Source organism: Cervus elaphus, chromosome 27, assembly GCF_910594005.1.
Source record: "Cervus elaphus chromosome 27, mCerEla1.1, whole genome shotgun sequence".
In the NCBI taxonomy this organism is placed as follows: Eukaryota; Metazoa; Chordata; class Mammalia; order Artiodactyla; family Cervidae; genus Cervus; species Cervus elaphus.
In genome coordinates, this window is record NC_057841.1 from 40,764,652 (window position 1) to 40,792,594 (window position 27,943).

A 27,943-nucleotide genomic window follows, 5' to 3' on the forward strand; every position below is an offset into this window, starting at 1 on the left:
CATTTCTAATTCCCATCGCTGGGTTCCGGTTTGTTGATTTGCAAGGATGACTGAAGATTTCCAAGATGCAGGCCCAGCTTCCAGAGAACTTGCTTTGCAGCACATTGTCACCCCCCACCCCCAACCCTTTTATCTGTGTGTGGGGCAAACACCCATGAAAATGCCAAGGGCAGGATTTTCGACCAGCCTTCTTCCTCTCAGGCTCCTCCCGCCCTCCCAGGTCTCTGATTTGGAGGAAGAACTGCAGTTGTGAGCTGCTGGTAGCTCCCACCCCTCACCCCACTCTTGTCTTGCTCTGGAAATGTTAACCGGAAACTAAGAAAGAGGTTCAGATCAAAGTAACTGTTCCCTTCAGAAAATTCCATTAATTAAGTAAATTAAAGGAAGTTAAATGATGTTTGGAGGAAAGTCATTTTAGAAGGCCCAGGTCCAGGGACTGAGGTCAAAAGCCTCTAATGTGGACCTTTAATGAAGCTTGGCAACCTGTTAAACCCTAGAGAAATTGAGGGTTGCCCTTTGTAAAACCAGTTGTTGCCTAAAATCAATCATTTCAAAGGAACATCTTGAAAGTACATGGACATTTGGCTAGCGGTTGCCTCGATCATTTAATAATAAAGGTTAAAAACAGAGCTCTGAGTAAGAATCATTTGACCGGTAACTCAGGTGAGTCACAGCCTTCATAGAACTGGGCACAAAGGTTCCAGGCAGGATGTTGAGAACGCCCGGTTTACTAATTTGCCAGGTGGGGCCGTTGCTTCTAGCAGGGAATGCCTTCAGGATTTCACGGCTCATTTTCCCAGCTTCTCCAACAGGTGCTACTGAGTCATCCATGCACACAAGTAACTGCCCCGGCAGTGTCATGTTAGGATTAGACTTCCATTTGTTCCATGACTTTATGAAGTGATTTCTAACCACTGAATCAGATATACCACTTCCTCTAGGGCCTAGGGATTTTTTTTTTTTTCTTTTTTAATGTCTGTAACATTTTGTGCAGTTTTCGAAATTTGTCCCTGCCAGGTCAGCAAGTCTTCCTGGGTTGAATGGACTGTTGACAAGAGGGGAAGGTTTGGGGCTCAAGGTCAGGGATACAGAATGAAGTAAAGTTTCCTGTTTGGGCAGCTGGTCCCCTATTTCCTCAGGCTCCAGCAGACTTGAGTCTTGTAAGACAAGCCTGGGAAGCCTGTGGTGAGGATGGTGTCAGGAGTGGGGAAGGACATTTTTCTATTAAGCTTCTCATCAGCCAGCTTTCCTTTCTTGTGAGATGTCACTTCTCAGCAACATTTGCCTATATTCTCTGTTAGCTGAATTTCCCCCCTGTCCCCAGACTGAGACAGAGTAATTAGTTAAGGATGTAAGGATCACAAGGTCAGGCATTGTTGTCCGTTGTGTTCATGACGACTGCAGTACTTGGATCATGCATGGCACATAGTGGAATGGTGGTAAATACTTGTTACCTGAAGGAAGGAACAGGGATGAGAAGGGACTTCCTGGAGAAGAAAAAGGGACTAATAATCAGGAAAGCAAGGTCACCAGGGTAGAAAGAAAAATGAATACTCAGCAAAGCCAGTCTGTGACCTTGGATGTTGTGACACAACCTCCTGTCACCCATACCCGTTTCTCTTTGGCCTTGGTTGAGTGCTGGCCAAGTCCAGCTGTGACTGGCCGACTTTTGACATGGACTGTGAATGGCCCACCTCTGTCAGCTGGAAGCAATGAGTCCTGTGGATTATCTTCTGAACTTCCTCCACCCTCTCTGTTGGGTTTTACCCTGGGGCACAAGTAGCTGGCTGTGGGAGGTGCCAAGTGCTCACTGCCCTTGCCCCAGGCAGCTGCCCTTCCTCCTCAGCTCCTTCCACTTTTACGCTTTGTTGTTGTTCAGTCCCTAAGTCCTGTCTGACTCTGCGACCCCATGGACTGCAGCATGCCGGCTTTCCCTGTCCTTCACTATCTCCCGGAATCTGCTCAAACTTATGTCCGTTGAGTCTGTGATGCCATCCAACCATCTCCTCCTGCCCTCAGTCTTTCCCAGCATCAGGGTCTTTTCCAATGAATCGGCTCTTCGCATCAGGTGGCCAAAGTATTGGAGCTTCAGCATCAATGAACATTCAGGGTTGATTTCCTTTAGGATTGACTGGTTTGATCTCCTTGCGGTCCAAGGGACTCTCAAGAGTCTTCTCCAACACCACAGTTTATTCTTTGGCCCCTCATTATTCCTGGTCTCATTTCATGAGAACTAGTGTCACATGCACCATGGGACCTGAAAAGCAAAAGACACCCACCATACAAACACAGCCCAGCAGGACTCTTCCATGGGGCTGTGTCTGGGCCATACAGCAGACCTCAGGGATGCCAACCCCCCCTGGAGAGAGTGACTGATGGGCACCAGCTGGGAGTCGGATCTCGGGCGCACACTGCCCACTGGTCTCCCTTGAAACAGTGAGCTGGCCATGCAGAGTCAGTGACCTGTGTCCAAACCAAGTGAGGCCAGGAGTGTCTGTCAGGCTGAGTGAAACGTGTGGCTGAATTGATCAGGAACCTCTGCTCACTGGTCAACCCTCTGGACTCCGGAGAGAAGGCAGAACTCGTGATGCTGCTGCCCTGTGGACACAGCGTCTGGTGGAAGGGCTCGGCCTGGAGCAGAAGCTTCTGCTCCAGACAAACCTGGCAAGACAGGCAGGATGTATGAGGAAGCAAAGGAGCAAGAAGCTGCCTCCAGCTCGCCTTCTTGCGGGCTGGAGTACGATGAGGAGGAATGATTACTTGTGTCTGCAGAGCGGGGCATGTGAGGGCCTGGTCTGTGCAGTGAGGCAGCTAATTATTCATCCGGCTCCTTTCCTCCTTCCTCCCTGGAACCTCCCTTCTCAAAGGAAAACCAGGAAAGACTCTGTGGGTTAAATTGTGGAATACCATCTACCAGCTCACTGGGCCCAGACAGAACGCCAGCGGCCCCTTACTGACTCCCAGATGACAGGATCAGCCTTCAAACGACACCTCATTAACCAGCTGTGTCACTGACAGATGAGGACACAGGTCCAGAGAATTTGGCCAGGCCCCAACCTCCCAACCCCCCACTGGTCTCTGTCCATCCACACCACACAGCAAACACCATCAGCCTTTACAGTGGGGGCGTAAAGGGCCATTTACAGACTGAATTTCCATTTCCACTCTTCAGTGGGGTTTTGGTCATTGCCACCATTGAATAATATCCAAGGAACCCTCCCACACTGTTGGTGGGAATGCAAACTGGTACAGCCACTATGGAGAACAGTTCCTTAAAAAACTAAAAACAGAACTGCCATTTGATCCTGCAATCACTCCTGGCCATATATCTGGGGAAAGCCATTAAGAAATAAAAAAGATTCATGTACCCCATTATTCCTTGCAGCACTATTTAAAACAGCAAAGATATGGAAGCAACCTAAATGCCACTGACAGAAAGACTAGATAAGAAGATGTGGTTTATGTATATTATATATATATATATATATATATATACACACACACACACACACACAATGGGCTATTACTCAGCCATGAAAAAGAACAAAATAATGCCATTTGCAGCAACATGGATGGTCCTAGATATTATCATAGTAAGTGAAGTAAGTCAGGGAAAGAGAATATCACATGATATATAGCTTATATGTGGAATCTAATTTCTTTTTTTGGCCATGCCATGCAGCTTGTGGGATCTTAGTTTCCTGACCAGGGATGGAACCTGGGCTCATCTGCATTGAAAGTACAGTCTTAACCACTGAACTGCCAGAGAGTTCCCTGTGGCATCTAGTTTTTAAAAAAATGACACAAATGAACTTGTTTACAAAACAGAAACAGACTTACAGATATCGAAAACAAACTTAGGATTACTAAAGGGGAAACATGGTGGGGATACACACATTCTCCACCTTGGGGTCTGATTGGAACCTGGGTTCTTCCCATCTAAGCCTTCTTTCTCTTCTGTTAAAGAGCCATCCTATACTTGGGTCCTTAAGAGTCTCCGTTGAACCCTCATGAGAACAGTGTCCAAAAGCCCTTTTCTGACTCAGTCAAATGTGCTAGGGACTTGTAACTTCTTGGATTGTAGAAAACTGATATGCGTGACACACCCCGGGAGCATGCGGACGCTAAGGTGTCTGTCTGCTGGAAGAGGTGAAATGGTCACGCTGCAAGTAGCTGCCAGGTCAGGTTTTGGTCTCTGGTTTTCAGAACCTCTGGAGGCTTCTAGTGGCTCAGTAGTAAAGAATCCACCTGTCAACGCACGAGACACAGGAAACTCAGGTTTGATCCCTGGGTCAGAAAGATCCCCTGGAGAAGGAAATGGAGAATTCCATTAACAGAGAAGCCTGGCGGGCTATCGCCCACGGGGTTGCAGAGTCACTGAAGGATGGTGGCCACAGCTTCAGGTGCCTCGGGCATCAGAGCCTCCTTCTCCCAGGCTTGTCTGGTCCTGGCTAGAACTCTGTCCCAGCCCAGCCCAGGAGGAGGGTGGTGGATGGGTACTGACTGGGTGGTGGTGGGCTTGCCCTGGTGGGCGGGCAAGGTTTCTAAGAAAAGGTTTAAAGGAAAAGAGGAATCAAATTCAATAATACTTTTAACAACTTCTCTCCGTCCTTGACCGTGTGGAGTTGTGGACGTTTGTTGGTTTGTCACTGTGTGTGTTTTCACATGCTGTCCTTAGAAACTTTTTTTTTTTTTTTAAATAATGGTAATAGATGCTAAGTCGTTTCAGTCCTGTCCCACTCTTTATGACCCCATGGACTGTACCTGCGGGGCTTATTTGTCCATGAGATTCTCCAGGCAAGAATACTGGAGTGGGTTGCCATTCCCTCCTTCAGGGGATCTTCCCGACCGAGGAATCGAACCCCTATTTTTTGCCTCCTGCATTGGCGGGTGGGTTCTTTACCACTAGCGCCACTTGGGAAGGGGTACTAATAGTGGCTTTTAACTGGCATCTTTCTACAGTGTGGAATGTTATCTTCATAAATTACAGAATGCAGTAGTCTGATGTGTCCTTGGAGATAAAAACACTTCATATCTGCAAGGTTGTGTGTGTTCTGTGTGTGTTTTGAGTCATTCCTTCCATCATTCTCTTCCCCATTCTCACCCCCTACCCTCAGCTGTGATCTGACTTCAGGGCAAAAGAGATAAAAGTAACATTCTTCTCCTCGACCCACCCTCATGTGTCCTGACAGGAGGGTGGTTCTGAGCTAAGTCCAGGCTGGGTGCAGCACTCTCTTGATGCAACTCAGGAGTCGACACAACTGAACGACTAGGCATAGCACAGCACAGCTCAGGACACTTGCCTAGAAGAGCATTCCTCATTCACTAAGGCTCTACCCAGGACACAGTTGGAAAATCATTTTCAAAACAGAAGTTTTTAATCCCACATTTCCCATCCAAGAGATAACCCAGAGAATCCATGTAAAAACAAGCTTGATTTAAGAATAAACCAATGTGTGTCAGTGAACTGCAAACAGAAATACATCAAGCATGAATTCTTAAAATAATCTAAAACAAGGATCCATGTACATGTATAGCAGTCTGTTCACTCTTCACCTGAAACTATCACAACACTTTGTTAATTGGCCATCCTCCACTACGAAATAAGAAGTTTTTGTTTTTAATTTTAAAAAAGGAAAAGAAGCCCTGAACTGCCTCCTGATGTAACCTTGGCTAGTAAAGGTGATAGAGTTTGATTCTTTTGGATTTCTACTGTCATAGGGGAAGGGTTTTATTAATCAATTCTTTGAAAAAAAGCAACTATGCCCACTGCAAAGCTACCAAAGGAGAACTTTAAACTATTCTGTGGGTTGTACCTTTGGGGCCGTGGTTAGAAAGTCAAGCTTCTGTTACAGGATTGGCTGGCAGTTGCAATTTACACCATACATCTGTACACGGCTGAAGTGTAGGAATGCGGAAACACTGGAGGAAACCACCAGCGCTGGTCTTTGGATCAAAATTAACTACCAATAATGAGTTAGGAAATTGATCCCAGTGAAGGGAAAGCATCTTAATGGCCACTGCTCAAAGGTTCAGCCCCTTTCAGTTGCTGATAACCTTGTCACGTCTCCAGATAAAAGGCAGCCTTGTCACCCCCAGGCACCTGGCTGAGAGGTAATAAAACGGTTACCTTATCTTCTAAGGGTGGGGTTAGTCCAACCTCAGCCCGAAGTAATTACAGTAAACTGAAATTGCCTGTCATTTACAAAAAAGGGGGAGGGAAAGGCCTAAGACGGAGGAGACGTTTGTCTCTCCCTCCCTGGATTTTAAAAAAGAAAGGGAACAAAACAGCCAGAAGTCTTCCAGGGAGTAAGAAAAACAGCCTGGCGTGGCTGCCGGCTCCTGGGGGGTCAGGATGGCTGCCGGCTCAGGTCACCGTAACGATCTGAAAAAGCGGCTCAAGCTGATGAAAATCCGAGCAATCTTCTTAGGAGCCGTCCTTTCTAAATGTAAATGCCTGAGAGTCAGAGCCCTGCCAGGGAGGGGAGGAAGTCTCAGCCACACTGAGTGACTCATCCAGTGCTGTTAGCTCCGGCAGTTGGATAAAAAGTTCCAGGGAAAGCAGCAACAAATCTACTTTAAATACTAGCACAGAAAGGAAATTCCTCTCTTTGAGGCCGAATGCAGTCCACACAAAAGAGCTCCTGTCGACATCTCATTTACAATCCCCCCCAGGACACCGACAGGACCATTTCAATAAACCCAGCTCAGAAACACCTATTGTTCAAAATCTTCAACTAGCCACAGGCTACCACCCCTCCCTATTGTTTTGTAAAAGAAAAGATTTAGAAGGAGCCAGATTGGGACTCTGGAAAGCTCTCAAAAGAGGAAGGGAAAAAAGCCCCTTTGACCTGATGCTGTCGGAGAGCGTGCGTGAAGAATAAAGTTAATGGATTTTCATTTTTTACAAGAAGTGCATAAGCAACGCCTGCTCCCTTCCTGAACTAGCGATCAGGGGTTCTAAAAGTGGTGCCAACTTTGTAAAGCAGTTAGCTCCTGCCAACGGTTTGCTATGTGAAAAGTCAAAGGCTATACTTACCCTCTTCTCAGTCTTAGAAAAGCTGGTGGCAGCCACAGCAAAGAACCAGGTGAGACTTTGATCTGGGTTATTTCCTGGGGATGTGAGCTTGCCTGTTCTTTCTAAGTAGGATTTTGAGGCTCGCTGCAGAGCCTCCCCAGGAATGATTTCTTCCATTTCAGTGCCACCATTCTGCTCCCTCTTTTAGTAAAACTTGACCATTTTCTGGAGTTACATAATTTAATCTTTAGTTTTTCTTCAGATAGACCTCAAATGATTTTCTTTAGGTAGACCTCAAATGAAGGGCTACACTTGTACTGACCAAACAAAATGGGATTTTTTTTTTCCAAACACCCAGTATCTTTACCCTCCAGGTGGATTCTTCAAGTTAACATACCCCATCTTAGCCAAAGACTAGTTTTCATATGAGTTCAAGCCACAACCTCTTAATTCCTTTAGGCCCTAACCCTCCTCTCTCTTAAATCCTTCTGGAATCTTTCCACCTCCTACAATCCTCCTTTCTGCTTTCCTGGATCCTGTTATCTCCTCTCTGGAGGATGACAGCCAAAATTCCTACCTCCAGGTGCCTCAGACTACCAGGTGTGACTTATTAATGGGTCATGAGTCAATTGAGGTGGGTCCCATAGTTTCACCATTAAAAAAAGGAAAAAAAAAAAAAAAAGGAGTGGATTAGAAAAGAGTCCATCAAACAAAGGCAGTCAGTTCAGTTTTGTGACGCTTGTTTCAGTGTGTGTCCCCAGGTCTGGGTACATCCTGGCTTAGCACGTAAAATGTAACTTGTTTGTCCAAAGAGCTTGAGAAATATTTTTTCTAATCAGTCTCACTGAGTCTGTCTGGTCCTCGCCTCCAAACTGTTGTACATTCTCTGAACAGCAGTGGGAGATTCTGAATGGATCCAGCTGACAGTTCTGCCCTCGGGATAAAGACCAGCGTCCAGGGCTTTGGAGATTCTGAATTACTTAGTTTCTCATCTTTAAGGTCTCAGAACTTCATATCCTCTTGACAGCTTTTACCTTTAGATGTTTGAGCCACTGAGCTCCCTGGCCTCTGCAGATGGAATTTCCCTGCAGGAACTTTCTGCTCTCTTTCTCCTTCATGTACCAGCTGGGATGTCACCTCTTCCAGGAAGGCTTCCAGAAGTCCTCCTAAATGCCCTCTCTTAGTTCTCATGAGAACACCTCACTTTTTATCTGACAGAGCACTTACTACATCATGATTATCTTCAGTTCCTTTTTTTTTTTTTTTTAAATCTTCAGTTCTTTACTGGATTTTAAGTTCCAAGGGGGTATCCCATAAATATTTGGAGGGGGGTAAATATTGTGCATAGAATGTGTCACGTCTTAGTTCACATTTCTTTCCTACAAACCCATTTGGATAGTTATTATAAAGTATCATACCTATTTCTCAAGGCCTTAGTTTTCATTCTTTGATACTGAAGTCTCTTGTTCATTTGCTCTTGAAACACAACCCAATTAATTTCTAAATTCACTGGACTCCTTTTAAAAATCAAAATGTTAATAAAACACTGGGGAAGCTGTCAGACTTTTGGCTGGTCACTCACCCTCTCTGAGTCCCAGATCGTAAGGAGGAGCAGAGCTCCGTGATCTCTAAGATCTCTTCCAAGCTGCCACTCTGAACCTCTGCCTTGAACTTTCTGAGGACCAGAGAGGTTAAGTAACTTTCCCAAAGTCATACGGCTCTCTGGTGGAAGGATACTGTTTGTCTTTCAGTAGATTTTTAACAGCATGCAGCAAGCAAACCATTTACCCAGAAACCAGTAGTGCCACTAACAAGTGTGCCTGAAAGAGAGTCATAAAAATAAAGAAAAAGAGGGCTTAAAAAAAACAAAAGCCAACAGCATTCATAACAGATTCCTGCCCAGGCAGGTTCCAGCATTTCTAAAAGCAGCCTTGCTGTTGTTTGCTGTTAGATGCAGAGATGTTCAGATTTCCTTTTAAGAATTGAAAGTGCAGGGGCTTTCCTGGTGACCCAGTGGCTAAGACTGTGCTCCCAATGCAGGGGGCCTGGGTTTGACCCTTGGTCAAAGAACTAGATCCCACAAACCAGGATTGAGACCCAATGTAGCCAAATATATATTAAAAAAGTGGAAATGCAAAATTAAACTCTTGCTCACCCTGCCCCCTTGCAGGGGCTGCTTCGAAGAGGACAGACAGACAAAGCCTTTCTGAACATGCCAATGTGAGCACTCTAGTGGCTTTTGTAGAGCTGAGGCCCCGGTGCCCTGGCCTGATGTAACTCTGAGGACCATGGCTGTAAACCAAGGCTGTAACTCACCAGGTTGAGACTTGGCCTCGGTTCCCGTACCTGGTTCCCCGTTCCTCCCAACCAGAGCTACCCCGCAGACCTGGCTTTCAAGGATATACTTGTGTTCTTTCCTCAGTTACAGAGCTGGCGGGGTTAGACCTGCTCTGTAAAACAGAAAGTCAACAAACCAGAGACACCCGTTTAGGGAAAAAAAGAAAGAAAACAATGACAATTCTTCCCCTCTGCCCATGTTATGTGCCATGTTTCACCCTGTAACTCAACCTGTATATTTATTTGTTGCTTTCCCCCCTCTAAACGGACTGGCAGTAGCTTGCCTTCATTTGGCAGAAAATTTGAAGTCACTTTCGACTGCAACTCTAGATAAACACACTCGGCACTGAGTCGTGATAACCAAGTGGTGGTCTGTGGATGATTTTTACTTTATTCTTTGGGCTTCTCGGAATTTTCCAATTAAAAAAAAAAAAAAAACAGTGAACATGCATTACTACTATAATCACAAAAAAGTACAAATGTCAGAATAAAAATTAGGTACACTAATATTTCTTTACTGCTGAGGCCTGATTAAATAGTTTTACTATATATGGTTTTGTCCATTTTGTCTTTTTTTAAACCATTTGTTTTTGAAGGAAATTTCATACAATTGCCACATTAAAAAAAATAATGAAAACCTCTTAACATTGTTATTTTACTGATTTTTTTTCTTTTTCTTTTTTATTTATTTATTTTTTATTTTTTTACTGATATTTTAAACGTAAGGAACATGTACCTGTGAGACAGCCAAACACTGGCATATAATCCCTCTTCCACCCGACTGCAGTGTCTATCAGGCTTTCTAGCTGGCGATTGTTGTAAAGAACCCGTCTGCCAGTGCAGGAGACGAAAGAGACCTGGGTTTGATCTCTGGGTGGGTAAGATCCCCTGGAGGAGGGCATGGAATATTTCCATTGACAGAGGAACCTGGCAGGCTGCAGCCCATGAGTCGCAAAGAGTCGGACTTGACTGAAGCTCGTACGCACGCAGTGTATAATTTTAGCCTCTCCCGACATTTTCACAACTAACAACTTTGGGCATGCATGACTTTTCAGGGAGGTAGACCCCTCCCTAGATGTGAAGGCTCAATCTTCACCGTTCTGCAAGATAAAGGATGAGAAGAAAATTCTCTTGCAAGTGCTTTGTTGAAAGTTAGCCTCCCCCTTTTTTTTTTTACAGTGACACAAGTCAGGGACATCCCTTTTCTTCCGCTGGACATTGTCATCAGTGAGAGACACCTTGAACTGTGGCTGCCATCTGGGGACCACAAGGAGCCTCGACTCCAGAAGACAGAAGATGACAAGAAGCCGGTTTTTTATATTCATTGGCTGCCCTGCCTCTAGACTTTCTGTGATTGGAGAAAATGAATGCCTTTAACATCTGAGTCACTCTTAATTTTACTCTTAAACCTTTTATTGATTTACTAATTGATCTGTTTGGCCTGGCACTTAGGCAGTGACTTTACAGATGCTAAGCCTCCTTCCTGGCTTGGGAAACTTCATGCTTCAGGATTCACTTCCTTTGCGTTCCGTGAGCGCCTCCCTATCTTTCCTGTAGCACTTGTCACGCTCTGCTTATTCCGGTCCTGTGCTGATGCTTTTGGGATGAGAGCAGAGAGAAATTAGTGATAAAGTAGGTCTTTGTCTCCTGCTCGACTCGAATGTTGGCTTAAATGATTTTGTTTGGCAAATGCGATAACACAAGAGATCACCAAACCAGGTCATCTCTATTTCAGAGATGTGCTCAGCTGTGGTGGCGCAGCTTCCTCCAGTGGTGCCTTAAAGGTGACCAGAGCTGGTTCAATCCTGACTTGCCAGTTACTGGAGGGACTTCAGATGACTCAGCTCTCACCCTATTTCCTTATCCATTGAGTTAGGGTGATGGCATCCATGACCTCACAGTGTCACAAGACAGACGATGTAGGTTTTTTTTTTTTCATTTATTTGGGGGCACCAGGTCTTAGTTGCAGCAAGCACAATCTAGTTCCCTGACCAGGGATTGAACTCGGCACCCCTGCATTAAAGAACAGGGAGTCTAACCCACTGGACCACCAGGGAAGTCCCAATGATATAGTTGATATCATAAAAGAGGATTTGGTGTGGCACTAACGTCTCAGACACAGGAAAAGTGATAGTCGCTCAGTCGTGTCCGACTCTTTTTCAACCCAGTGGACTGTAGCCCTCCAGGCTCCTCCATCCATGGAATTTTCCAGGCAAGAATACTGGAGTGGGTAGCCATTTCAACCCAGAATCAAACCTGGGTCTCCTCCACTGCAGGCAGATGTTTTATTTCTAAGCCAGCAGGGAAGCCCCACAAACACAGGAAGGAGGCTCTTTCTTCTTTCCTTCTATGTTATTTGATACAACAAAATTCCAGTATTGCAAAAACCATCTTGAAACCTCCCTGAGGAGGTTTTACTGGAGCAGGGAGATCCTGTCCTTTTCAGACGTTGGGGTTTCTCCAGCATAAAGAGTTCTACGTGGACGTCCCATGTGCGAGATAGCACACTTCCAGACGCTGTCCCTGGTGCTCACTGTTAAACTTTCTTCTCATCCCTCTGGTCTCAGCTCATAAATTCTCTCTTTAGAGAGGCCTTTCTTTACCACTCAGCTTCGAGCAGCCCCATGCTGTCCCTCCCAGCCCTAGAGCCATCCACTGAGAGGAGGAGATGCGGAGATAAAATGGCCTGTGAAAGTCTTGCACCTTTGCTAAGCTCGAGCCCTCCCCTCTGGTTGGGGTTTGTGGCTTGCCTGGTCCATTTTTATCAGCTTTGCCCCACTGCGCCCCATCCCCAAGTGGGCTTTCCAGGTGGTGCAGTGGTAGAGAACCCACCTGCCAATGACCAATGCAGGAGATGCAAAGGACTCAGGTTTGATCCTTGGGTCGGGAAGATCGCCTGGAGAAGGAAAAGGCAATCCACTCCAGTATTCTTGCCTGGAGAATTCCATGGGCAGAGGAGACTTGCGGACTACAGTCTATGGGGTCGCAAAGAGTCAGACACAACTGAGCCCGAGCACACACACATACACACACGCCCCATTTCCATCCTCTGAAGCTTCCACCTCCTGAAATCACATGGATGACTGGCCCCGGCTTCTGTTGTCTTGTACCTTGGAAAATGCAGACATTGCAATGAATTTCTGAGGTCTTGCAGGATGGATCCCCATCAGTGATTAAAACTTTTTTCCTACTTTCTATATAATATAGAAAGTTCATAAAAGGCAAAACAGACAAACCAAAGACATTTTCAAGTATGTTTTCCTTTGCACTCACGGTCAACACGATTGACTTCCAGCTAGAGAGGACTGGAGAGCAGGATGTGCATGGGACTAGCTCGCTCTGTTTAAGTTCAAGTACTTGAGAATTTAAAAGCACAGACCCTCTCCAAGCTCTACTTAAGGCCAGTCAACTAAATTTCCCTAGTTTGCACAGTAATTAGGTAGGATACTAGTCTTAACATGATGCACTTAAATTACTAAAAACTTATCAAACAGACAATAATAACTTTATATCTGTTTTCAAGAGGCAATCATGCATGATGTCTCAGAATATAAGTTTTGGAGGCAGGCCTAAGGAAGGCTGTTTAATCTGTTTAATAATCAGTTGTTATTTTAACTATGTGAAGTGAGGATAGTAACCCTGCAGGGTTGTTGGGAGGATGAAATGAAGTACTATCTGAGAAATGCTAAGACTATTACCTGACACATAGTAAGTGCTCAATTAATAGTATACGGCTTCCTAGGTGGCTCAGTGGCAAAGAATCTGCCTGCAATGCAGGAGATGTGGGTTCTATCGCTGGGTTGGGAAGATCCCTTGGAGTAAGAAATGGCAACCCTCTCCAGTATGCTTGTCTGGGAAATCCCATGGACAGAGGAGCCTGACAGGCTATATATAGTTAGTGGGGTCCCAAAGAGTTGCACACGACTTATCGACTAAACAACAACAACATCAACTATTTCAAAATGGAAATCTGTTTTGTCTAGCAGCTAGTAAGCTGGTAGTACCCCTGCTCCTGTGCAGAAGGCCTGCAAAACTCTGAAGCTATACTTGTACGCAGATGTGGTCAAATGATGCCATCTCATCTCATTGGCAACCAGATGTCTCAGTTGCTGTCTGGTGCCAGGTAGGTGGTAGGTGATGAAACAAACTGAATATCAGGCTAAAACTCTGTCGTCCAGTACATCCACCAGCTGTTGCTCCTATTACAGACAAACACAAAAATCCTGATTTCATGTGACCTTTACATTCACAATTTTAGTCAGAAAAGTACAAACACTGACCACATCAGATGCGTTTTTATTTTTAGTTACTCCCCAGATGTTTACCTGAGCTAAAAATAAGCAAAACAACCAAAGCTTTTCTACTAAATGTGTCTCAAAGGCTCTCATTTTAGTCCATTTTCCTATTGCTAACCTAAGAGGGTTGGGAAGTATGTTGTCAAAAAATGTTTTTGAGCCTAAGAGAATGGTTGCTCATGCTTAGTGGCTCAGTCATCTCCAACTCTTTTCCACCCCATCGACTGCAGCCCGCCAGGCTCCTCTGTCCACGGGATTCTCCGGGCAAGAATACTGGAGTGGGTTGCCATTTTCTTCTCCAGGGGATCTTTCCCACCCAGGAATTGAATCCGTGTCTCCTGCATTATGTGCAAGTGGATTCTTTACCACTGAGCCACCAGGGAAGCAGATGGTTGAAATGGTTGGCAGCACTTTGTAAGTGATCACTTTGTAAGTGATACTGGATATAAAATGAACAAAAGCATTCTGCAGAAAGGAGTAATGGAAGCAATGTTGGCTGAAAGGGCCCAGTGCCTGGTACACTTAGGAAGTATGAATTAATGAAGTATGAATTTAAGCCAAAGTATGAATGGAGCCAAAGTCCTTGGAATTCCAGGTCCATCAATGAGTAGGTCTGTGATCTAGGGCAATATACAACAATCTGTAGAACGGGATAGTAACTATAAAATGACTGTTATTAGAGTAAACGCTGAGGAGGCGGAGCTTGTAAAAGCCCTTTGGTAATTGCAAAGGTTCTGGGCCGAGGTTACAGTAGGAGAAGCACAGGTTATAGTAGTGACAGTTGTTACTTTTTTGGCAGCCCGCTGAGTAATGTTTCCAAACCATAATTCTTCCTGGAGCAGCATAAACTCAACTGGCCTTTGACTGAAACTGAGTTGGGATTCTGCAGATACCAGAAGGTGTTCTATAAAATTTGCACAAAATTGCAAGTTTCAGCAAAGTAAGATGGGGAAAATGCTGTAAAAATTAATAGGGCCAAAGGGAATGGTCTCTAATCACTTAGTCACAAATGTCCCCTCCCCACTGCCCCCCAAACACTCATAATATTTGATGTGAAAATAACACAGCAACAAATAGGTACAATGAAAAGGAACGATTCTTCCGACAGCTCAGGGTGAAGCTAAGTAGATTTTTAAGAGTGATTGGAGTCAAACATATCTTGGAGAGGAGATAGAATATAATTTTTTAAAATGATGCACACATACAGTTGTTAATTTCAGTGGTTTTTGGGTCCATGAGTAGGATAGTTGGGACTGGTCAGTCTAATGTTACCCCTGAAAGGGCCTGTTTAGGGTCTCTGTTTTCTTAGGCTAGAAGCTTTCCTCTAGAGAGAGAGTTCAGAAGCTTTGAATAACCAGGCTCTCGAAGGACCTGGTTCAAATGTGGAGCAAGGAAGAAAGCAGAGTCACAGGCAGATCATCTTCTGGAGAATTGGCCTTGGAAATATCCAGGGGAGGAGAGAAAACATCCGAGGGAGATTTGGGCCAGTGGAGGAGCTTGGGGCAGAGATAACAAGTCTGGGCACTTGGAAAGGGAGGCAACGGGCAAAGGGAGGGCAAGAAAATATTTTTCATTGCTTTGTCTGGGGCAGAGGCAGCCCTGAGCTCAACCGTGAAGCAGGTCAAATTTCATGTGCTTTTCTCTCCTGAGGCCACCGGAGACCCGCCACTGCCATGCTGTTCCCCCACTCACTCAATTCCAAATTTACCAGGTTGCCCCAGCCCCTTAGGTATTTGCTCCTTGGAAGATAAAAATCTAGTGAGTCCAATAAAATAATGCACTGGAGGATGGGAAGGATTGCATTTTTAAAAGAATTCTTGCAAACAGATCCTTCCTCCAGAGTAATAAATATGTGTTTAAATAGAGGGCGTCTGTAAAGTCTGCCTAAATTCCAAGGTCTAAATTGGGAATTTTTGACAGCTAATAGACCTACACCAGCAGTAAACCCCTTTCAGTGACTCTCAAATCATAACTAAGCCTGGAAGGAGAAGAACTGTTATAGGCATAGAATTGTGCTAAGTACATTTTACATACGATCATCATTCCTTTTTTATGGGCTTTCCAGGTAACGCAGTGGGAAAGAATTCACCTGCCAATGCAGGAGACGCAAGAGACTTGGGTTCGATCTTTGGGTCAGGAAGAGCCCCTGAAGCAGGAAATGGCAACCCACTCCAGTATTCTTGCCTCAGAAATCCCATGGACAGAGGAGCCTGGCGGGCTACAGTCCATGGGGTCGCAAAGAATCAAACACAACTGAACACACACACACACACCATTACTTTTTATAGGTTTGGAGACCCTGGTAAACTTCAGAGAGGCTGGTAACCTGCCTGCAGCCAATATCATACCCCAAAGGTGGCTAAAACAATCTTTCCATCTAACAAGGTCTTCTAGAACAGGGTCAGGAAACTTTTCTATAAAGAGCTGTACAGTAAATATTTTTGGCTTTGCAGACCACATAGTATCTGTCCCAAACACTCAACTTTGACTTTGTGGCTTTGCCACAGACAAGATATAAACACATGGACATGGCTGCCTTGGAGAGGTGAGCCCGGTTTGCTCCAATGGTCATAATTTGCCAACTCTACTCTAGAACTCTGCCACTTCCCATCCTGAGGTGGAGACTAATACCCCTCCCCTTGAACTTGGGGAAGTGTGTGATTTGCTTGTGACCAAGACAGTATGAAGGAACTGAGAGTGCATGCTTCCGAGGCTGCATCAGAGAAGGTGATGCTGCTTCTCCCTTTGTCTCTGAGACACCTGCCTGCTTGGAGCCCTGAGCCACCACAGAAGCATTCCATTGTCCTGAGGCCGCCATGCTGAAAGGAAGCCCAAGTCAGCCGTGTGAAGAAGCCTTGAGACTCTAAGAAGAGGGGGAGATACTTGGCCAGCCTCCAGTGTTCCAGCCCTCCACCCACCCAACTGCAAGCTGGGGAGAGATCTTGGGCCAGAACGACCCAACTGAAGCTCTTTACAAATTCCTGCCCACTAGGAACGGAGAAATATTATTAGCAAAACTTAGAAGGCACTAAACAAAAAAACTCAGAACACTGTCCCAAAACTAGTGAGTGGCAGATATGAGATTCAAACTTAGGTTTGCTTGACCCCAGCCACGAGTCTGTTCTACTACATGATTGCCAACAGCAGCCTTTTAAAAATATGGTGCTAAGATATACATAACATAAAATGTACCATGTTCCATTTTTAAGTGTACAGTTAAGTAAGTACATTCACACTGTTGTGCAACCAATCTCCAGGCCCTTTTCATCTTGCAAAACTGAAACTCTTTACATTAAATGAGAACTTCCCCTTCCCCCTCCCCAGCCCTGGCAATCACCCTTCTACTCTCTGTCTCTGAATTTAACGACTAGGCCTCTCATGTAAGTGGGATCATATAGTGTTTGTTCTTTTTGTGATGGGCATGTTTCACTTTGTATAAAGATATATTTATATATATATAGGGGCTTCCCAGTTGGCGCTAGTGGTAAAGAACCCACCTGCCAGTGCAGGAGACACAGGAGACGTGGGTTCGATTCCTGGGTCAGGAAGATCCCCTAGAGGAGGAGATGGCAACCCACTGCAGTATTCTTGCCTGGAAAACTCCATGAACAGAAGAGCCTGGTGGTCTGTAGTCCATGGGATCACAAAGAGTCAGATGTGACTGAGCATGCACATGGGTTACACTTAAGCACTTATGTATATTTATTTTTTTAAGCCCATGTTGGGTAGTGAGTCTGACCAGTGAGTAGCAAAGATCTGTCAGGGAAAAATGTCAGAGATCCCAGGTGTTATGAGTCACAGATGCGAGGTCCCAGGAGGAACTTTGCACCAGCAGTTACTCTGATAATGACAGTTCATAGTGTCCTGCCTCTAAAGGCTTCCTTTGAAGAAAGAGGAACCCATGAATCAAGAATAAGATAAGGCTGTTTGGTTTGTTTCAACTTGTGGGCTGTTTGACTTCCTTCTCAGAGCCATGCCTTGAGGATGAAATCATTTTCTACCACACAGACCTTGCAGAAGGCCGTCAAACACAAGCCCTTACTGTCTGCTTCTTTATTTCCTCTGAGTCCAGGGTGTGTATTGACTTGATGGAGTGCCTGTGACTTGCTGTAAATTGTGTATCCAGCAAAAAACCTTCTGCAGGGAACCGGCTCTTGGGAGGGTGAGCCTTAAAATGCTGCTTCTTGGTTATAGAGACTAAGACCCAGCCTGCGGGGGCTCTTTTGACCTCCTCTCCCTTCCTCCCATCCCTGTCCGAGGACCAAGAGGCAGAGCTCGGCTGAGGTGCACACTGTGACCATCCCAGCTTGACCTTCCCCTCCCCACACCTGCCTTAATTGCATCAAGCCCACCTGTTAACCGAGAGAGCGGACAGAAGTGAACTTTATGAGTTTCCCAGGGCCGCGGCCCACGGTTATGAGCTGAGGGTGTGCTCCCCCAAATTCAACTGTTGAAGTCCTCACTCTTAGGACCTCAGAAGGCAACTGTGTTTGGAGATATGGCCTTCAAAGAGGAACTTCCCTGGTGGTCCACTAGTTAGGACTTAGCCTTCCAATGAAGGAATGTGGACTCCATCCCTGGTCAGGGAACTAAGATCCCACATGCTTCCTGGGCAAATAAAGCAAACAATATTGTAACAAATTCAATAAAGACTTAAAAAAAAAAAAGGCCTTTAAAGAGGTGATTAAGTCAAAACGAGGTCAAATGAGGGTGAGCTGGAATCCATAGCATTGGGTCCTAATAATAAGTGAGAGGTGCCAGGGGAGCATGCTCACAGAGGAAGGGCCACCTGAGGACGAAGAAGAAGACAGACGTCTGCAAGCCGACAAGAGGGGCTCCAGGACACACAGCCTGCTCACGCCCTGCCCTCAGACTTGCAGGCCCCAGCACTGTGAGAAAGTGTATTTCTGTATTTCTGTTGTCTGAGCCGGCCAGTCTGGTAGTTTTACAGCAGCCCGAGCAAGTGAATGCACCGACAGAAAGTTCACAGCCTGGAGGCTGGGACTTCAGCCCAGAAAAGCTCTGCAGGTCATCCTGGGAAACTCAAAAGGCAAGAAAACTTTTAGTACAGTTCCTCTTTCTCCGTCTCTCACAAGTGCTTGCTGGAAGGTTTGGGAGGTAGTTTGGAAGGTTTGGAGGCTCCCGGCACAGAGGGAGCGCCCTGGCTCTAGATTCTAGAAAGTCTGGAAATGTGGGGAGAGATTTACAGGTGTTTGGGGCCTGGTCTAAGAGGCACTTTGCTAACTCCCTTGGGGCTCCTGCCTTCCTCCCCACATCCCCCTCCCCCCCGACTCCCCCTTTCTCTATCTCTGCAAGATGGCTTGATTACCAGGAGTGTCTGAAGGCAGGGTTGCATCATGCAAATCCTGACTCAGTTTTGGTTTCGGTGCTTCTTTGGTGGGAAGGGTGCTGTGCTTTAGGAGGGTAAGCAGTTGTCGGGTGGCTAGGGTGCTGGACAGAAAGAAGGCCCCTAAAGATGCCCACATCCTAATCTTCAAAATCTGTGTACGCTCTCTTCCTTGGGAAAGGGGACTTTTGTGTGTGATTAAGTTGTGAAAGTGTCAGTCGCTCAGTCACGTCCGACTCTTTGTGACCCCATGGACTGTAGCCTGCCAGGCTCTGCTGTCCATGGGATTCTCCAGGAACGACCACCAGAGTGAGTTGAGTTAAGGGTCTTAAAATGGAATGATTACTTTGGATTGTCGAGGTAGGATTATTGGGGTAGGTCAGTGAAATCACAAGGACTTCTAGGAGGGAGCAGGAGGGTCAGACTCAGAGAAGAAGGGGTGGTTCCAGAAGCAGACAGGGTGTGTGTGTGTGTGTTTAAGAGAGAGAGGTTTGAAGATGCTACTCCACTGCTGTTTTTGAGGACCCAGGGGGAAGGGGTGACAAGCCAAGGAGTGCAGGCAACCTCTGGAAGCTGGAAGAGGTAAGAAGTTGGATTCTCCCCTGGAAGCTCCATAATGGAGAGGCCCTTGCAGACCCCTTTTAGACTTCTGATTTCCAAAACTGTAAGATGACTAGTGTTGTCTTAAGTCCCTAAATGTGTGGTAATAATATTACAACAGCAATAAGAAACCAATACAGGTGGTAAGGATGAACAGCCGCTATCACAATTCAGAGACAGGTGCTCAGAAATGTAATCACAAAGCTAAAGCTTCCATCCCTTAAAACAGTGGTTTCCAAAGGTGGTCCCCCAAACAGCAGAGTCAGCAGCACCAGGAACCTGTGGGTCAAGTTCCCAGGCCTCACCCTGACCCAGGATTCAGAAGCTTTGGGAGAGGGGGCTGGCAATCTGTGTTTTAAAAAGCCCTTCGGGTGATTCTGGTGCAGGCCGAGGTTCACCTACAAAATGAGTGACCTTGGCTAGCTCTTCAGCGATGAAGGGCACCTGTGTTTCCTTGGATGTGTGTGTGTGTTCTAGTGAACTTACAATTAAACTAGTTATGTCGTGGTTTATGTTGGCTTGGGATCTGGAAATGATGGGCACAATCTAGGCTCCAAGGTGGGCTCTGAAGGGGAAACGTGGTGGGGGAGAGGGCTAAAATTCAGCCTCCCTGTGTCTATGGGTTCTCACCCTCTTCACAACCTATGCGGCGCTAAACAGAGAGTAAGGCTGGATCGTGGTTACAGAACCCACGCAAGATCTTGCAAGATCTCGCGAGATCCTGCACACTACCCCTGCTCCCCCATCCTGGGCATGCCGAAGGGGAAACTTTTCTGAGTTACCCAAGGCAATCCCAACCTGGCTAGTTGGAAAGATATTCTGTTTTGAAAACGTGAGTGTGGCCATCCCTTCCTGCCGGAGCTTACAGTTATGCAATCACACAGACAGGGCTTTCAGTCCTGGGTCAGCCTTGGGTTAGCTGGGTGATCTCCGAGTCCTTGTCAGTGAAGTGGGCATGCAGATAGTACTTCTCTGAGAGATCGTTGAGAGGTTAAGTGAGATAATACAGGGGAAGGTCCCAGTGCAGAGACCTGGAACAAAGTAAATGCTGAAATTCACTACTGTGGTGAACTGTAATTGATTGTAGTTAATGTTGTAAATTGCAATTAACAGCAATTGTTTACACCAGCCCTGGAATCTGCTATTTCCAGGCTTCTCACGTATAATGGATCCAATACACAAGTTCACCTATGTAAGGGATTCAGTCTATTTCAAGTTCTGCTAACAACATCTCTCCTTGAGATTCCTCAAGGCTCTGTGAAAAGGAAAAGTTTTCCCTTTTATAACCTGAGTGCATTTCTCCTAGCTTCCCAGTAAAGGAACTTTTCCACACAGCCTGGGCCTCCAGCTGTGTGTGTGTGTGTGTGTGTGTGTGTGTGTGTGTGTGTAGAGTGGGTTGCTCATTGGACCTCAGCAGGGATATTCCCATCACCCCATACACCCCAAAACACACATGCAAGCTCAAACAGGGTGTGATGACCGAAAGGTCTTGCTCATAGGTCTTGGCCACCAAAGCTAGTAGATGGCATGTGCCCAAATCCTTACATAAGCTCTGCATTGTTGTCGGATGTGCCCATCACAAAATCATTAGGCAGGTAATATAAAGGTTCCCATGAAGGAGGAGGTTAAGCCTGCTAGGAATTGCTGCCAGGAGCCCTGAGGCAGTAGAGGCAGAGGAACCCAAACTTGAGTTCCCCTACACTCCTCCCCTCCTAACAGACCCATGAGGTAGAAGGTGCTACTGGAGCTCTGTCGTTCCTCATCCTCTGTCTCTATGGTCTTCGTTCTATACTTTTGAGCCTTAAAGTCATCCCATTGATTCTTTTTTTTTTTTTGCAAATTGAAGAAGCATAGTTTGCCTTGTAATAGAATATTTTGTTAAAGGTCTCCCTTCTCTCTCTGTTCTTTTAATATTCTTTTTTATTTTTCTTTCTTTTTTATATGCTTTGGCCATACCACGTGGTGTAGGGGAACTTAGTTCCCTGACCAAGTCTTGAACTTGCACCCCTTACATTGGCAGCAGAGAGTCTTAACCAATGGACCACCAGGGAAGTCCTGATTCTGATTACTTTTTAAAAAATGCTTTTCTACTTCTTAAAAAATATGTAAATATAATAGAGGTTTGGTAAGGACCAGCTCCAAATAAGTTGGAAAGACTACTACTTGACTCTTCCTTCATGCTAGCTAGCACTTTACATATTTTCCATTCATAAATCAACTGCGTTTCACTATGAATTCTGGGGATTTGTTTATTTTTCTGCTGGGAAGCTGTTTTTCTTTTTTTCTCTTTCATCTCATGATCTCATCCTTTTATTTTCTTCTCTCAGTTGCATTAATGTGTATCTCACTGCTTTGAATGTCATACTGTTAATGGAAAAATTTTATACTTTGTAAAGATCATAGTGAGTAGCCTGTTAATCTTACATTTTTAAGAGTGGGAACATTTAAAGAATAAAAACAAGGCATTGTGTATTTGCTGTTCCTAACAGAAATATTTGACTGCATCAGTCCTTGATACCGTCAGTCTTTAAGTCCTATTTTATCTGGAAAATAAGCCTGTTTGTCGTATAAACTTCACCAAGATCCTAAAGTTTGTCATATCAGTTTATGGTATCAAAGCGGATATTAGACAGGCCTTGATGGTTGTATAATAAGTCTCATTTTGTTTAATCTATTTCATCTAACCATCTTCCGTGATAAGCCCACAAGAACTCAAACACCTAACCTTCCATTTCCTAATAGAGCTTTCTACACTCATTGCATGCATGCTAAGTCGCTTCAGTCATGTCTGACTTTTTGTGACCCTATGGAATGTAGCCTGTCAGGCTCCTCTGTCCATTGGATTCTCCAGGCAAGAATACTGGAGTGGATTGCCATTTCCTCCTGCAGGGGATCTTCCCAACCCAGGGATCAAACCTGCGTTTCTTAGGTCTCCTGAACTGGCAGGGGGGTTCTTTACCACTAGTGCCACCTGGGAAACCCAGGCTTATACAGTACTGTGTGTCAATTATATCTCAATACAACTGGAAGGAAAAATTTATCTAAATAAAAGAAGTGACAAGAAGGAAAAAAAGGAGAACAAAAGCTCCACAAGGCCAGTAGAGCTTTCGTTTATGAAATCAAAGCACACCAGATCTATGATCAAAGCATCACATCCCATGTGAACTGAAACCGCAGCATCCCTCCAAAAGGTGCATCCAAAGTGGGTGACATCCAAAGTGGATGGGGGCTTGTGTCACCACCTTGCCTCTTAGATTTCTTCCTAGAGGCTCATCTATTCCCATTTTTTAAGATGCGGAACTTTTCCAAAGAAGCCAAACTTCATTCCCTCATAGAGGCTCTCGAAAGAATTTGACATCATTTTGAGATTTTGGATTGCCTCCCTACCTACAGGGGATGAACAAGTTGCCTTCGAGGCAAGTCTCCTCACAGAGTGTGCTGGGTTATCAGTCGCAAAGGCTTGTCCTCAGCATCCAGCAGCCTCCCAGCCCCAAGGTCCCTCCTGTCCACTGAACAAACCAAGTGAGTCAGATGAAGATCTTCTCTCTGGAGCCGGACCCTCCCTCCCCGGGCAGGATGTCAGGGCCATTCCAACCCAGTCATGACTCAGTTCTTCCATGACCTCCCTTCCCGTTTTGCTTGGATAGGCTGGTAGGCTGGTCTTCTTTGTGGAAATATGTACCTCTTCCTGCTCCAATTTCAAGAGGGAAAATCCCTTTTAAGAGGAATATTTAGAAGATTCTGTCATGGAATTCTTGCCATTACCCCAACTATCTCTCCTTCTCCCCAGTTTGGTGTCTGGATGTTTCCCTCTTACCCCAATTTTCTTTTCATTTTTGGGGGCCACGCTTGTGGGATCTTAGTTCCCTGACCAGGGATCAAACCCAGGCCCTCAGCAGTGAAAGTGTGGAGTCCTAAGCGCTGATCACCAAGGATTTTCCCCTAATTTTCTGAATTTGGGGTTATGAATCTAAAATTAGAGTCCAGAACCCATCAGTGTTATCAACAAAGCTTTGCAATTATTTCTTTCAAATTTTTTTCCTGTTCAAATATTTTTTCTTCATCACAAAATATTGACGAGTGTTTCTGTTTCAACGTAAGGTCTTTAAAACATGAAAGGACCGTTCACTTTTAACCTTACTGTTGGTGTGATATAAATAGCTTTTTTTTCTTTCTGATGATTTAAAAAGCTTACACAAAGCTGCAAAATGCTGAAGGAGGCACCGTGCTTCAGAGAAAGAGAACGGACCAACCCCCATAACAAAAATACTCAGCAGGAAGTAGCCCATGGATTCCCTGTTGATTTTCTCTTATGACTGTAACCATTGTTTTTCCTTAAAAAGAAGAGAAAAAAAGAAAAGGATAACCTACCTACAACATTAATGTCATTTTCAGAGTTCTAGGATAAATCCGGAACAGAGTCATTTTTAAAGAAAAGGAAATAGGTTCCATTCTGGCAGTGGATCCCCTCCACTGATTTGCGTATTTCTTGCCATGATAAGCTGTAGAAGCTGCCTTGAGTTCATTCGGCAGATGGAAAACAGCAAGAAAAGAGCTAAGCATTCATAAGGACCACCATCTGAGGTTTGACTTCCCATAGAGACAAGAGAGTCCAACACACATCCCACAGAGCATGCCCATCAAACTCTCCCCTTCCAGATGCATGAGAACGCATGCGTGGAATAACAACCCCCCCCCGCCCCCCCACCCCGAACACACACACGACAACTGTGTCCTGGGGAGCCCCTGGGCACACAAAGGTTCTAACACATTTACAACTCAGCATGCTACCAAGCCTTCAAGCTGCTACAGCCCCCAGCCAAGAAACTGCCAAAAAGATGCTCAAGCAGCAGTCCAAATAGTCCTGACCTCTGGTACCCATGACCATTCCCTGTGAGCCTCGGGAACTCAGAGGAGACCCTGTGATGATGAGGCTGCTCAAAAAGCCCCAGACAGTCATTCAGCTCCCTGCCCTTACTTTCCCTCACTCTTCTTTTTCTCTGAAGACCATAAACCTCTTTGGGGAGGGTTCGGATAAGCCACGCTACCAGAAGTAACCATAGCAATGAGCAAAATGGTGATGGGGACATTGTTCTAGCAGAATAATAATTTTTAAAATTATCTAGTGTCCTCTTGGCTTTCTGGCTTTTTAAAAAATGTTTTCCATCCTTTTGTTGTAAGTGGACTACTGTGCTTAAGCCAAGCAGGCAAGAGAAAGCTCTGACTTTAAAGCCAGTTGTTGATAACACATCTGAACAGCCCAGGGTGGACCCACTGTTATCCACAGATAATTAACTGAAACCTGGGGTGACTTGCCCCTGGGGGTTCCCACAGGCAGAGTCATTCTCATGGTCCCGCTTGCTTTGGTAGCTGTGTCTTCTGTGTTTCTAAGTCAGGGGGCAGTTTGGATCTTCTCTCAATAAAATTCCGTGTTTTCAGGCAGAGGGATCTTGAATCCCTGCTTGGCCACACAAGGACCTGCCACATGCAAGGTGTCCTCCCTTGTTCCTATAGGTCCATCCTTTGATTCCTCTCTTGACTCTGAACCGCCATAGCCTGTACTGTTTCCCGGTCCCTACCTTATTTGAGATAGCAGTGCACATTCTGCCGTGAATGTCAGAATTAGTGCCTTTTTAATGTGCTTTTCTAAATGTGATGGCACTAAATCTACTAAAAGAGCAGAGTCCACCTCTCTGGATGTGCCAACCCTGTGGGGACATTTCCGAGTCCTTCTCCCATCTCCCAGCCTGCACACTCCAGCCCACCCAGTCCTTTTGCTTGAGTCAAGCAGGTGGTCTCACCACTAGAGCCCCTCCTCCTCGCGCTTTCCGTCTCCCACCTCCATGCATTGCCCATTCACGAAGCCACATCTCTCCTTACATTTGAAAATTCACCTCAAAGCCCACCACCTCTTCCAAGGAGCCTCCCCTGATAAAATGGGGATGAAGAACCCTCCAAAGCATGACAAACTCCCAATAAACGAGCACACACACACACACACACACACACACACACTCCACAATAAACACAGACACTCACAAAGAGAGAGCGTGACATATTCCCTACTTACAAGATACATGCTCCTCTTAGGGCAAGGTAGTCAATTTTATACCAATAACCAATGAGTCATTTCAAAAAATGAGGTGTTTTTAACATTCTTGGGGGTCACTCAGTGAAACACGGCTGTGTGGTCTCTCCCCCACCAACCCTCCTCTTTCTTTAAATCTCTCTTCTTTTTCTTCTCAGCGTCTTGGATGCATAATTCCAAGGAACCACCTGGTGTGAGTGACATGGATGACACTCAAGGAAGCTGGTTCTTGCAATACCTCCTGGGCGGCACCTCGTGACTTGAGACTAGCCATCAGGAAGTTTTAATGACTCCATGCCTGCATATTTCCTGGGCAAACATGTCTGCTATATTGGGATGAGGAAACAAAAACCCTCTAGAAAAGGTCCTACTGAAAGATGGGGCGGCGGTGGTGGGGGGGTGGCAGAGTTCCTGACAAGACTCAAGGTCCAGCCTCAGATAAGGATGCCGTAGAGCATAAGGATGCTCTCTAAGGAGCAGTGGTCCTGAGGCCGTCCCATCAGGGGCAGAACCACCCCTGCTCGCCCTCATCAGTGCTGTCTCAGGGGATCAGTGTTAAGGCCACTCACTGGGGAGCTGAGAGACGTGTGGCATAAGAGAACCAGGACAAGGAGAAACACAGATGGAAAGGCAGTAGCTGGCGATTAGAACATGGCTTCAGACACCACGGCCACAGAAGCGGTCTAGCTACAAAGCCACGCGGTGCAATCTTGAAGCAAAACGTTATTGATTTTGTGGTTGTAAAAACGTACCTTCAACTGCAGAACTCAGTTTTATGACACCTTGAATAAAAACAAAAAGTCGCAGTTATAGAACGGACCCAAATTACTTTGCCAGGCTTCGCACATTACACACATGCTTCAAATCTGGATTTTTGTTGTTGTTGTTGTTGGCTTTTTGAGAATTTAAGTAAACAAACGTCAATGTCAAAAACGAAGTAATTTTCAGTCATTGATTAACCTTCATGAGTGTCTTCATCTCTCACTAATATCACTTGGAAGCATTTTTCACTAAATAAAGGATTGGCCATGTTTTGGGATGAAACAAAGGCCAAGTCTCCATAGTCTGACCGGCTATTTCTGTAGCTAAGTCATACTGGATGAAGGATTGATAAAACTTCACTCAGAAGGACATCAGGGCCTAGTATTTCCTACTTAAGCTGCACATAGAGATCATCTGACAGGTGTTGGGATAGGGTTTCTGTTGAAATATGTAACAAGTGGTTAGAAACCATGGCGTGATCTGGCAACTTCCTTCTATGGGGTGGTTGGACCAGAGGCCATTTCTGGTATCCTGTGTTCAGTGTTCCCATTCTCTACAGATCAGTGGAGGGGCTGAGCTTGTCAAATTGTTCATGAAGCAAACAGACACTACTCTTGACTGTATATCCACGTGACTTTTTGGTGAACTGAAAGGTCAAAATACTAAGCTAAAATAAATTAGACCTGGTCCAATCATTTGATTTTGAAAGTTCATTTTCTTCCTTGTAAGTCATAAGTATATACATAAGTATATACAATATTTCTCAAACTCTGTGTGATAGCGACGATACCTTAGGCTGAAAAAAAAAGTCTGCAGTTTCATTGGGTAGAAAGTCTGGTTCTCTTTCAAACCTGAGGAGTCTCAAATGAAAAATGGAAACAAAATGCTTTTCAATACTGGTAAACCAAACTGATTATCAGCATGACCACCCACTGATTGTTAACAGATTCTATTCACAAAGAGACAAACTTGCTCTCTTTTATAACTTTCTGAAAAAAAACAACAACCTTCTTTTAAGTTACCAGTTGAATTTCACCTTTCAGGTGGAACCAGTCATGTCTGGTCAATGTTTAACAAGGGGAAAAATATGCCTGTATTATGCGTGTATATTATGGGTTTTACCAATATAAGTGATGTGTAGTACACAATCTACACATAATAATAAAATATACAGTCTTCTTTATTGCAGGTTCCATGTAGCCAACAAATTCTCACAGAAGACTTTTGCTGATTTGGACCAAACCGTAGGATTCACAGCCAGCAAATCAATCATGATTTGACAAAAATAATGCTCTGAATTGCATCCCAATTTGTTCTTTTCCCAGTAAATTCATTATCATTATATCTTTTATGTGATCTCTTGAACTATTAAACTGTTCAACTTTTGTAGAAATTATTTTGATTAAGTTAAAACTCTTTCGATGTCAAGACTATGAAAACACTCCCACTGTGGCCTATTTCAAGCTTCCAGCTTTGATGTCACTGGACCATGATAG

The 27,943-nt window shown here is 45.1% G+C and overlaps 1 protein-coding gene and 1 long non-coding RNA gene across 14 annotated transcripts in view; one reads left to right on the forward strand and one right to left on the reverse strand.

Moving 5' to 3' along the window:
* Positions 1-27,943, reverse strand: part of DLGAP1 (DLG associated protein 1) — a 750,273-nt gene that overhangs the window by 61,079 nt on the left and 661,251 nt on the right. For 8 of the 13 annotated variants that reach the window (XM_043888813.1, XM_043888810.1, XM_043888808.1 and 5 more), the window contains one exon: positions 26,438-26,467. The exons of the other annotated variants lie outside the window; for them this stretch is intronic. In XM_043888813.1, the coding sequence (XP_043744748.1) occupies positions 26,438-26,467 (30 nt within the window). The remainder of the gene's footprint in view (positions 1-26,437; positions 26,468-27,943) is intronic. 13 annotated transcript variants of the gene reach the window in all.
* Positions 13,226-27,142, forward strand: LOC122684661. The gene is made up of 2 exons (XR_006338116.1): positions 13,226-13,478; positions 25,844-27,142. It is a non-coding gene; the product is annotated as an uncharacterized LOC122684661 (long non-coding RNA).